Source organism: Ambystoma mexicanum, chromosome 12, assembly GCF_040938575.1.
Source record: "Ambystoma mexicanum isolate Mex_15411 chromosome 12, UKY_AmexF1_1, whole genome shotgun sequence".
Taxonomy (NCBI): Eukaryota; Metazoa; Chordata; class Amphibia; order Caudata; family Ambystomatidae; genus Ambystoma; species Ambystoma mexicanum.
This window is the reverse complement of record NC_090936.1, coordinates 573,650,059-573,662,881: the sequence shown is the minus strand read 5'-3', so window position 1 is coordinate 573,662,881 and position 12,823 is coordinate 573,650,059. Positions and strand designations below refer to the sequence as shown.

At 47.8% G+C, this 12,823-nt stretch overlaps 1 protein-coding gene across 1 annotated transcript in view; it reads right to left on the bottom strand.

Annotated features, from left to right (window-relative positions):
• Positions 1-10,317, bottom strand: part of LOC138513018 (transcobalamin-1-like) — a 101,231-nt gene extending 90,914 nt beyond the window's left edge. Inside the window, exon 1 of the mRNA XM_069627733.1 lies at positions 10,182-10,317. Within this exon, the coding sequence (XP_069483834.1) occupies positions 10,182-10,257 (76 nt within the window). The 5' untranslated portion in view covers positions 10,258-10,317. The remainder of the gene's footprint in view (positions 1-10,181) is intronic.
• Between the last annotated feature and the right edge of the window lie 2,506 nt (positions 10,318-12,823).

The window sequence follows — 12,823 nt, the reverse complement described above, 5'->3', positions numbered from 1 at the left end:
CCGCTTAGGTGGCCATTCAATTACTAGCACTAGTTTAAAACATTATTAAAATCATGTATATCATTGTGTTCAGGGGCAGAGATGGCTGCTATGTCAGTGGATATGTGACAGCTGGGCCACATTTTCCATGGAACTCAGCTGTATTTTATGAGTTGCAGCGCAAGAGGGGGAATGGGTATTATAGTCTATCAACCCCTAGGGTAACTGTCTACAGCTGACGGATCTGTTATGCTTAACATGCAGAAGACGGTACAACGTCCTTTCATCGTGGATGTTTTTTTGCAGGTTTTTTTACCACGACTTTTTTTTCTCACAAAAACCCAGCCATTTTTTTAGAAAATTGGGTGTTTGCGGGGATTACCCCCCCCCCCCCAAAAAAGTCGATGTATTTTTCTCGTTAAAAAAATCACGGTAAAAAACCCAGTGAAAAAACATCCTTCGATGAAATGACATGGTCTGCAGAAGACATACACACTGAATAACATACTTGCAAAATAGCCTGCAACTCTTACTCCCACCACTGGCCTATTGCAAAAAGGTACCATCTAATACTGCACCTGCAGTCGATACTCCCCCACTCTCTTTCTCTCTCTCTCTATCTTTCTTTCTCTTTCTCTATCTCTCATACACACACACACACACACACACACATCGATACATTGAATCCCATGTGCAGCAAAACAAGCATCTGTGAGTTGGCAGATGAGGGGGAAGGGTTAGGCACTCTGCAAACTTCAGTCAATTACTATAAGCAACAGCTAAAGCTTATGGGAGGCAAAAAGCTCTGGTTCAGTGAAAGGGCTACTTAAAATGTTGCCTTGCTTAGCAAGCTGGTTGGCAGGCTCAGAGCTGCCTCATGCTCACTCTACCAAGTCAAAGGGCTGTGCTTAGTGACCTATTGGGAATTCTGCTCATCGAGGCAGGGTCTGTTTTGGGCTGGGACTAAGGCATTTGTTAGGCGTTTGTCAGGCATTGGTCTGGCAGAGGCAAAAATCCCAGCTCATTTCAGCCAGAGGTGCACCTTGCTGTCTCCCTCAAGTGCCAAACTCTTCTCACGCAGTTCACAGTGAACCCCCCACCCCCTCCACTGTCACCAACAGACACAAGCTCACTAGGTTTTGTCATAGCACCAGGCCTTCGGTATCAGTGCTGATGCAACCCTGCAGGGGATTCTTCATGATGAAAAATGGAGCAGAAAAGATTGAGGGTGGGGTGTGGATTCCTCAAAAATATCCTGCACCCTGGATTAAAAAAGGGGATGGAGAGGTGCAGCAAACACAGGATGGTGAAGAGCAGTGTGTTGGAAATGACACACAGGTGTTATGGGGCTGGGGGATATGATGGACTTTCCAATAAGTATGCAAACTCGAGTTTCGGTCTCTTTGGACCCGTTCTAGCTAAGGATCTCAGGAGATTTCCTTACTTATGTCACAGCTAAAATGAAAGGAGCATGGCAAAGACAGCCATGCTTCATTCATCTGTCATGACCCTTGCCCCTGGCCCTCACTGGCAAGTCAGCCTTCCAGTTAGGGCCAGGTCAAAGGCCTTAAAACCTCATCCAAGACTCTCTTGGAGTCAGTCCTGGTGCCTTTGGCGCCAGGCTCATAACCATCATGAAGACCAACATTGGAATGGGACTATTTACTTGGGACTCTTTCACTTGGGGGGGGGGTTCAGCCAACATGGAGGCACACACATAACTCAGTTACAAGGAACTGAGCTATGCGGTCTAGACCTTTGGGTGTGGCAGGCCTGGGACTACTTTACCTGGACTACTTTGGGTGTGGCAGGCCTGGGACTATTTTGCCTGGACTACTTTACCTGAGACTATTTAAACAGCACCCAAACAGCAGAACATGCTTTGCGTTATTCTGCTGTGGGCAGCGTAATGCTTACCGTGTCCAGTTCTTTGATGCCAGCTTACCTGAAACCAAGGGCCTGCAGAGAGAGAAAGAACACTACGAAACTTACCTGCAACAGTATCCTGTCTTCAATACATCGCTGACTTCAGTTCCATTCACCTGAAGGTATGAACTCCATCATCCGGCACTGCATGCATCCTGGAATACCATAACCTGAAAAGAGGAGAAAGAAAGACGGCATTAGTAAGCATTTCCTCCCGTTTCCTCCTGAAGAAAGCCACACAATTCTTACCTGGGTAGCCATCTCCTGGTCAGTATCATTGCTGGAACATTACGGCGCTCGGCGAGGAACATCGCAACCTGCAAGGAGAGAAAAGACACAGGTTAGCAATATAAAAGGCAAAACAGTGCTGCGCAACGCGCATTACTCACTGGACAGCATCGCGCACACCGCGCTTTCGCCTACCGGCCTATGCTCATCTTCATACTGCATGACAACACCAAAATACCTAAAAGGAAAGAAGCAAGACATTATTATTCAAACTAAGAGGAACATAAGAACTGCATATAAAGACTGTAAAGCAGCAAACCTATGGAGTCGCAGCAGGCCTGGATTCCCACAGGGGGGCTTGCACCAGTGAGGTAACTTGGTCGCTGCTCACCCCCCACATCTACGCCACGAGGAGCAGGACAGAGAATCCACCTTTTACAATATTAAGGTAAGGAGAAGGCCCAAGGGGGAGGAAGGAGGTGATGCCAAGGGAGGAGGGAAAACATAAAGACAATCTGGTATTGAATCCAGCTCTCCTATATTGCTGACCCATCTTTAACCAGAGGCCTTACCAAGGGACCGGGAGAGGGTTCGAGAGTGCAAATCATCCAGCCAGGGCTGGGTGGCATCCCCGTGGATACCAAGTGAGCGTAACATCATCCTTATTCTAAGGGCTGTCCTTCCAAGGGTAGGGAGGGGCTGTCAGGGATTTGCATATGCACAAGGTGTGAGCTGATCCCCACACGGGGGTCTCCTGAAGCCAGGCACGGTTATGTTTTACCCATTTAGAGCTATTTATACTACAGAAGAGAGGAATGGAGGAGAGGAGTTGTTGGGCTGTCTATTTGAAGTACTTGGTGTGTTGACTGAATTCTGTCTGCTCTTACATTTAAAACTTTTACACAAGCTGGATAAGATGTCTTCAGGAAATGACAGAGAAGGCAGCAGAAGTACTCCACACTCCTCCTAAACTGGGAAGCTACTGTGTGTGCCTTTTGTGACTACAAAAGCAATGGTACATTGCCTTCCCTCGGTCTCATGCTAAAACGACTAAGACATTTTAAACAGGGGATGTGCAACACAGAGAAGAAGCCTGCAGATCCATGAATCATGGGTTCGTCTGGTATACTCTCCTGCCAGGACTTTCTCATGCAGTTTTCTTCACACAATTGCTTTGTCTGGAATACACTCCTGTCGGGACTTTCTTATGCAGTTCACTTCACACACTTGGCTTTACCTGGTATACTCTCCTGCCAGGACTTTCTTATGCAGTTCACTTCACACACTTGGCTTTGCCTGGTATACTCTCCTGCCAGGACGTCCTTATGCAGTTCACTTCACACACTTGGCTTTGCCTGATATGCTCAGTTTCTTTACACAGCGTGTGCCCAGTTCTCTTAATTTGTTCATTCACTGTGATACACAAAATACCTGGTATACTCTCCTGCCAGGTTCTAATACCCAACGTTCTTCTGGTTTTCCCTTCTTGGTTTTCCCCAAGTTCACACTGTGGGTTCCAGACACCAGTCCCACTGTCTAGGGCTTCCTTTACTTTGCCCGAGAGTTCTTCGGTGTCCCAACCCTTTCCTGGGGCTCACTGTTTTTTTTCCTGCCGTCCCTCTGCGTTCCTGACTCTGAATCCGGTGCTTTGTGGCTCTCTCTGACCCTGCAGGCAGCTCTGGCAGGCGTTAGGTCCTTGGTCAGTGTCCCAGATCCCTCAGCTCCCAGGAAGCACGGCTTCTTTCCTTCTGCTTTGCCACAGCCTCTGTAGAGCTTCCCAGAGCACATCGCTCACTGGGCTGCCTTCTCGCTTCGTCTTGCCACCCTGTCGTCTGCACTGCTGCCAGTCTCTGCTCTCTCGGATTCTCCTCTTGCCTGTCAATGTGACAGTTTGGGTTCTCTGGCATTGCCTAGCCGGTCAGATCTCTTGTCCTCACAGCGTCCTTGAAGTGCACCAGGATAAAGAAGACAAACTCCATACTTGTCTTCCCGGCATGGTTTTAAACTGTGTCGAGCCAAGTGGATTCTTCCAGCTATTAGACTGCTGGTGTTGGTTCTCATTGGGAGTAATTATCATTGCTCCTTGCCTCTTTCTCGTCACGGTTTTTGTCATCTTGTTCATTATCTGATATTGAAGAGTACTGTCAGTAGACTTGGCAAGTTGTTGAAGAGGATAATGGCAGTATTCGATCAAGGCATGAGGAATGGAGGGAATATCCCTAAAGGGAAAGGGGGATGCCATGTCTCGCCAGATTATGTCATGTCATCATCCGCCCAAAGGTCGCCTCACCCATGTGGTCCTCTTTCAAATAGCCACCCTAGGATCAGGATCAGGTAGCGGCTGCCGTCCCCTGGCCACACGAGGAGATGCTACCTCAGTGAAAAGAGTGATGATATCATTCAGATTCCTCACAGTGTACATTCACATATAATTCCACATACATTTTCAGAGCTCGCTTAGTTGGTATGTTAGTAATTATTCATAGATACATGATCTAATGAATTATTGAACTTATACTAACTGTAACACATAGACAAAGACTTCACAACTGTGCAAACCATATAGCAACATACACTTTACTTCTACTCTATGTGTAATTGACACTTGGCATAATGTTCGTCTGTTATGCAGGTTAAGCATCTTTACTCTCTCAAACATCAGGGCCCAGTTTAGGAGATGCAACACCTATTTCTATTTGAGACTCTCTCTCTGGGGACAGTCCTCACTAATGACCACAACAGACTTCCTAAAATCAGAGCTGTGGTACCGACCACTGGCATGAGCTATTCCTAGGAAAGAGCATGCTACTGGGCAACAGCAAGATGGTTTTGTTTGTCCCTTCGCCGTTCTTAGAAGTAGCTATCTGATTAAAATATATATATTAGCCCACTGCACTTCGGACCCATAAAAGCAACATCAACAATCTACTGAGGATCACATGATCACCTTTGATAGGTTTTATGACATCATTCACTGGACAGGCCCACTTTGTTCTTTAATCAGGTGTTCGAGTCATGTTCCTTTGTTAAAGGTTCCAGCTATTTTAAAGGGCCCATCTAGTGAATGGTGGCCCCATAGGTCTCCAATCCCAACCCAACTAGATTTCGTCAAACAAAGGGATTTTCTGAAGCCCCTTTGCTGGTCATTGTTGGTGGTGCAGGGATGGATAAAAAGCTCTGGATGTTTTTCCATTTACTGCATGGCCCCTTTAGGTGCAACATCCAAACATGTCAGGAGATGCAGGACAGCCCTCCCACCTGTACCTTGATGGGACCCTGCATGGCAGGCCAACCCTCCCACCTGTCCCTTGATGGGACCCTGCATGACGGAACTGGACATGCTAAGCCCTCTTCAATTTCCTCGTTAGCATCTGTAATTAATTTACTATTAAAGTGAAGATAGGCCTAGTCCACAATCTGCAAACATTGTCAGTGAACCAAGCACACGGCCATTTAAGTACCTTTTGCTCTTATTGCGCAGTGTCGCCTAACTTTTCGCTGGCCTCATGCTCCATTTCCAACCATCGGGAAACCAACAATAGCCATAGATTTAGCCTCACGCATCTCACAATAACTCCATACACAGCTTTTGCCTGTAGCTTAATGGTATAATTATTGGATAGCCTTAGTTAGGACTGTCTCTCAATGCTGCAATTAGGCTGCATTAGGTATTCCGTGTTATGTAATGCTAATGTTATTTGTACTGCACACCACTGCCATTTGCATGGTCTCCTGGTGCATCTGAAAAGGAAAACAGGAACAAGTTTGTTTGTTTATGGGAGGCGAGAGAGAACGCACTGGAGCGTTTGCTGTTGTGATGGTAGTTTCAGTTCGGAAAACCAAGTGGTCGAAGTGAGCGGAGGCGTTTGGGAGCGGTGCTTCTCTACTCTACTTTTATAATGAATTTCTGCTGTTCCTATACTTTTATTTGAAAAAGCAACCGTTCCGGAATGGTTTCGCTTTAAAATAAAAGTGTAGGAAGAAGCTGAAACTTGCACTTTCAGTGCACTGCGCTGAACGTTCCCTTAAACAGCAGGGGCATGTGTTTGGGGGTTTGTATTGTGTGTGGGAGGGGCATGGTCATGGGGTTTGTGGGAAGCGGGGGCAGGAAAGTAGCGAACATGGTTTTGTACACTTCACCCAATGTAAAACCTGGCCAATGTGTGTGGGTTTTGCTTCTAGTTGGTGTGGGTGGCAGGGCATTTGGGTGCTTGAGGTTGGACGGGGGGGGGGGCTTTCTGGGCTTGTGGGGTGTGTGTGCTTTGACTGTGTTGTAGTTGTGTTACTGGAGGAGGGGAGATGGTTTGCTGTTTAGTGTTGGTGTGACTCTGGATCGTTGTGGTTGCCATGTGAAGGTGGCATGGTTGTTGTGTGTGCAGAAGTGAGGAGAGTTTAGCAGGGATAGTGGAGCGGATCATGGCAGTATGGTTACAATCATTGGAGCATCGGTTGTTTGTAGCTTAAAGCTGAAACCCATTGTGTGGAGGATTATCGAGGTTGTGACTCTCTTTTCCCTGCCAGGGCAGTCCGGTAGTATCACATGAACGGTGGCTCCCAAGTTTGAGACCTGTTAATGTCCAGTGCCACGAAATGGGGTACCCATGCAGCTAGGAGGCACATGCACTTCGTCTAGGGCGGAGGGGGCATAACCATTGCCTTACAATTTTCAAAAGCAGAAAGGGGGAGGGAGCCACCCCATCCCCCCCTTTTCTTCCCACCTTTGTTTTCCCACCGTTGTTCCTGCGCACAGGCTACCCCCTGATCCCCCCCGGGTAGAAATCACAGTGTAGCTGCCACACACCGGACAGGAAACATGTCACACCAAGGTGCCAAATGGTTCCTACCTGCCAACAGCCAGCAACAGGTGTAGGCAGGGAAGAAGGGACAAAGAAAGAAAGACAGGTTTGCCACACCGAAGTGAGGATGGTCACCGGCGCCAGCTGGCCGACGAGGACAACCAAGCCAACAGCCAACTGCATGGCCTCAGGCCATGTTTTACAAATAAAAAGGGAGACAACTGGAGCAGATTTCCATTCCTGCTTAGCACACCGAACGAAGCGCAAACGTCATCCCGCGAACACAGGAGACTGGACTTTCTTTACCCAAGCACATCCACCCAGAATAAGGAGAAAAGAACAAGAGAGGAAGAAACAGAGAGGAACAAGACAACGAAAGTCGTGGGAAGAAGATAGCGGCACGGGCCAGGAGGATGCCCCCTGGAATATGTGCCCAAAAGTATAACCAGAGATGAGACTTGTTTGTTGGTTTCTTTATTTGTCACGCGCGCCAGACCCGAAGGTATCAGGGCGCGGAGATAAGAATGCTTTAGGCTTACATGTTACAAAGTTTCATAGGCATCAAAATACAAATACGTTCGTATACAGTAAATATTACAGGTGCATTACAAAAATGGAGTCAGTACAGCATTCAGGTAATACAGGTGAGGAGTCGTCGCAGTGGGAGGCACGGGTCCAGTAATTTGCTAGGTCAAGTAACTCGTGCAGCTAGGTTATGGGTCATTTTCTTTGAGCCATTTGATCATGTTTAATCTGAAGAGTGGGTAAGATTGATCAGTTCTTAGAGTAGGTGGGAGGGAGTTCCACAGTTGGGCTGCTTTGACAGGGAAAATATTTCCGCCAGTTGTAATTTATTAATGATGGAATTTTATAAATAAAATTACAAATTTGTTTATGATTTATGTATTTTGCAATAAAATCCACTGTGTTTTATTGCCAACACTAAATCCAACGTCTCAGTCATCTGAAGGGCAAAACCCAACGGGTGGGTTTTGTGGGGCAGCGAGCAATCGTGGCCATCTTTGCTCCTCAGCTTATCAGTGTTGTGTATCATTATGTCAATGTGCGCAATTCTCTTCGACCATTTGCCCACACTTTGGCGAGTCAGGTTGGCAAATCAAAGAGCCACATTTTTAGTGCTTTTTCCTGAAGGTCAGATGTTCCTCTATTGTGCGTATTCCCTTCGGTATCTGCCATGTTGCAGATTACGATCTAGCAGAAAGACAGTCCAGTGCAGGAATGCTGTGCTGAGCAGTCACTTAGCGAAATGAGGCCACGCCTTTGACAGTTTAGCTTCATAAATACCAAATAACATGTAAGCAGCAAAGAAGCATGTTCATTATCTGGATCTGATAGTGGGTGTGGCTCACAATTAGGCCTTCACAGACACTAAGTACGTAAAAGCCTGCTTATCACAATAGAAAGACAGGATATGGGTCACTGTAGCGTTTTGGTGGGATTGCCAATGCATTTGCCAAGTGTCAGCCGGCAAAACATGGAAAACCAAAAATAGGTGTTTTTCACGGAATTATGAACACTGGCATAGACCGTTCTTTGTTTACTGGGACCTGGTATACTTATGCAGAAATTGGTGATTTTTAGATACCTAACTCGCTAGCACTCTGTCAACAGTGCATCGAAATCACAGGTTCCAAACCAAAAGGGGCATACCTTTCAAATGACTGTCACCCTTTCAGGTCTACACTCTGGGAGAGGCAGAAAGCCACATACGAATATCCGAAAGGCTTGCAAACATCTAAAAGGAGCAAAGACAATGATTGGATAATAATGGATAATTAAAGAAGATATGTTTTCAAAAATCCAAAGGAACACTATCTTATGTGATGATAAGAAGATATCCAGGGAAGGGCATAGAGCAATCAAAGATGTAGTGTACCTGGGCATCACAGTCTCCAGGGTAACCACCTGCAATGATGAGAGTCACTGGATCATGATAACAGGTGATAACATTTGACATTTGATAGTACTTTACATAACATAATGTTTATATGGGTGTGTGATGCAATGAAGTAGAGCCCAATGGGCACCAAATGACCTTTGGTTTTGAGCCAACAGATGTCATCGGCAGTCCCAACTCCTCTACTACCATAAAGCCAATATTCCCAAGAAAGGGCTGGCAGCACCATCTAAGCAGCCCAGGCCCACAGGGGAAATAAGGCTGCAGGCCCTTAGTCTCCAGGGTACTGTCCAAGGTCTCATCAGAGAGCATTGTCTGCATCTTTGACTCCAACGTGAAGTCGGGTTTTGCCCTCCTCTGGGCTTCTTGAGATCTGCCCTGAGGATGGTGGCACATTAAAAAAGTTCAAATAAATAAATAAATGTCCCTCAGTGCATATGCCCTCACAATCTATTGCACAGTGGAAACATTGACACCATCTTGTATAGTTTTCTCATTGTGGCAAAGCACCATACAGAGGAGTCCTCTGATTTGCTTCCCTAGAAATGAACAGTAATCATTTGGTATGCTTGCATCCCCTCCCCCCCGCATGGCGCCTCACCGCGAGACAATGCACAGTGACCCTGCAGCGTGCAGTGGGCTAGATGGGGTGGGGGTCCAGGGAGCCCTGTATGAGGAGAGTGGCAGAGGGTCAGAGGGCTGCTGGAAGAGACAGAGGGCAGGTAAGTAGTAAACAGTCATTGGGGTGTGAGTGTAGGGTTAGAGGTTATGGGGGTTGGACTGCCTTTATGAGCTGTGGGGTAGGGGCTGGGGGCTGGTAGTAAGAGGGAGGTCATGGGCACTAGACCCCACATTGAGTGCAGGGGATGACAGAGGCACTGGGCAGGGGGTGCAGTGAATTGGCTCACGCTGACGTGTCACAGATGTTATCATTTTATGATTGAACTACAACCTCCTAGTTTCTGATGGTTCTAAGACTTTATGGCCGCTTCATAAAAGGGTTTTCTAATGATGGGCTCCCATAGGAAAATGCTCTGTGAATCAAAGCCATATAACACACAAGAGACTGTTATAGCTTGATGAATGCCAGCAGCTTATCTTCTTTCTTAATACGAAAACGCAGTGACATCACATAACGCTTCTAACAAGATGGAAAGCTCACAGATGTAACATCTTATTGCAGCCGGCCAGTGATGGCACAATGCCCCCGAAAGCTCCAGCAGCTTGCTCCTACCATTGACTGACAGCCGAGTGTGACAGCTGCTGCTCAGCTGCAAGAGCTAACCCTTTAAAGCAGTGGGGTGGTAAGTGGGTTTGCAACAGGTGGTACTCACGGCATCGCTCTGAGTGCAGCCCTGGAAGGCCGAGAGAAATGAGGAGGGGGATCACCAGAAGTCCAGGGTGAGCCATGCCTGCCTGCTACAGCCTTCTCCGGGAGCAGGGCGTCTCGGGTGATGGATGGTGGATGCAGGTGAGGGAGGGAATGATGGGAAGGTCCAGTGAAGCAGGCTTTCGTATAATCCTCGAGCCGACCGTGGGCAGGGATGAGGCAAGCGAGGGCTTGAACAAAACGCCCTGGTAATTGCCTTGCCATTGTCATTTCTGAAACGTGGACCGTCATCCTGGAACAAGGAAACACAATTGTTCTGCAATATAATGACTCCCCTTGCCTGCTACACGGCTCCGGTTTTTTTTTCTGTATTCGGATACAAACCTTGGGCAGCTCACAAAGCAAAGCCACGCACACCTGATAGAAAGAAAACATCTGCACGATTGGCGACAACATCAACGATAAAACAGCCATACACACATACAAAATACTTTTTTATCACCAACACAAGTTGTTCTGCAAACAAGGTGCAAGGTATTGCGACTCGATTTGGGAGATTTTGCTCTGTTAGCCACTTTGACACCCTCAATGTCCGCCATTTGCATGGCTTTTTGTCGCTGACAGGTCTATAAGCAGAGCTATGCCTGCTCGTTGTGCAGTTCAACGTGGGGGAGGGAGTTGGATTGTACAACCTTCCCCAATACCCATGTATGCGTCGTCTATTGGTGGTGTGCTTTGATTGGTGGGTTCATTTAAAGTGCAACCCCAAAAGGTTTTTGGTCTGAGGATCTTTCCCCAGAACCCATGTATGTGCTGGTATATTATATTACAGTGTGGGCTGAAACATGGTTGGGCAGTCAGTACCCGCTAATTGCATAGGTAATATGAAGAAAACATGGTAACCCTGAACATTAAAGGGGATGCTGATGGTAAAGGTAAACTATGTCTTGGTAAAATGACAGAATCTGCAGTGGAAGAATATATGTTTATTGCATGGTGTGGGGAACGGCTATTTTGTATAATTTCCATATGTGTTCCATTTTTTATGTAATGTTGTTCAGTTAGGCAAAGAACCACCACACAAGTTTGTGTAATATACAGCAAAGAGATTACTTCATCTCTCGTTTGTTGACTCGTGGGGCCTCATTACGAGTAGCACGGTAAAAACGGGGTAATTACCGGCATGGCAGAACGAGCGGGTCCGTGCTCGTATGACGCCGATAATAGTGGGTGATTACGAGTGCGCGAGCATGCGCGAACCCTCATGCCGGTAATGGCCATACCGGCATGCCGCAAAAGGCCCTCCAACCCCCGATAGCGCCATCACGGGACCCGGCGATACCGCCACCGCCTAGGAGGAACCCCTAAATACCGACCCGGCAATACCAAAATGCTAACACCGGGCTCGTAATACCGGACCCGGAAATAACGTCATCGTGTCGGAACAGGAAATGGGCCAGCGGCCATCTTTAAAAACACAATCCATTGCAATCCTCCCAAACCACCATTTGTTTCCTGGAGAGCTCTGTGCCAATACTTCCATAATGTCCAAGGCAACCCGGAAGACCACCCCCGGCTGCGGAAACAGCACTTTTCCGACGCTGAATTAAATATGCTAGCGGACAACCTTGCTGCACATGCAGATGTCAACAAATCCCAGAACCTGAAGCGTGAGGTGCAGCAGCAGAAGAAGGACATCTGGCAGGAGGTAGCCCGGAAGGTGTCGGCTGTAGGAACCACCCCACGTAGTGTCAAGGACTGCAGGAAGAGGTGGGACGACCTCTGATTGAGGGTCTGTAACATCATGGCAAGCAACAGGAGGGAGGCCATGGCCACAGGCGGGGGTCCCCACTCTCCTGCCAAAATGACCACCTGGGAGGAGACCACAAGCACCTTCATTAATCCAAAGACCATCGAGGGATTTGGGGAGATGGAGACGGGTGCAGCATCATCACCAGAAGGAGGTGAGTGACCCTGCAGATCCCTGTAGGGGAAACCATGACGTAGCACAATTGATGTGGAAGAGAGTCGAGGCAAGGCAATGCATGTCCCAACACCCACATTAACACATACAAGTCCAGATGGCGGGCCAAACCCTGCCAGACAGAAATGCATGCTGAGTGCCAATCCCATAACCAACACACAGCCAACACACATGGACCGTGCCCATGTAATACATCACACAAACCCCAAATCAACGGCATGCCATCTGCCATGAAGCAAATGCCAAAATGCCCCCTCAGACTACCCTGTGTGACACACCTGTAAGACATGAATGCATGATTACATGAATAATGAACAGCACCATAGTATGCTTCTGGCATGTAACACCACCACTGATGCCCTGCATCTCTTCTACCCCCCCAGGCACCGATGGAAAAGATGCCAGCCAAGACACCACCGCGAGGGCATCCACGGCCTGCACACAGAAAAGGGCTACCGCCACCACCACCTCTGGGGCAGCCAAGCAGGCCACACCTACAGCCAGTGTGCCTGACATAGCCGAGACACAGCTGACAACACCTACTGCCAGTGTGCCTGACACACTCGAGACCCAGCAGCCCACACCCACACCAGTGGAAGGGGAGTCCTTACAAGCACTGGCCACCACTGAAGATGACTTGGAGGAGAATGTGGACCAGGAGG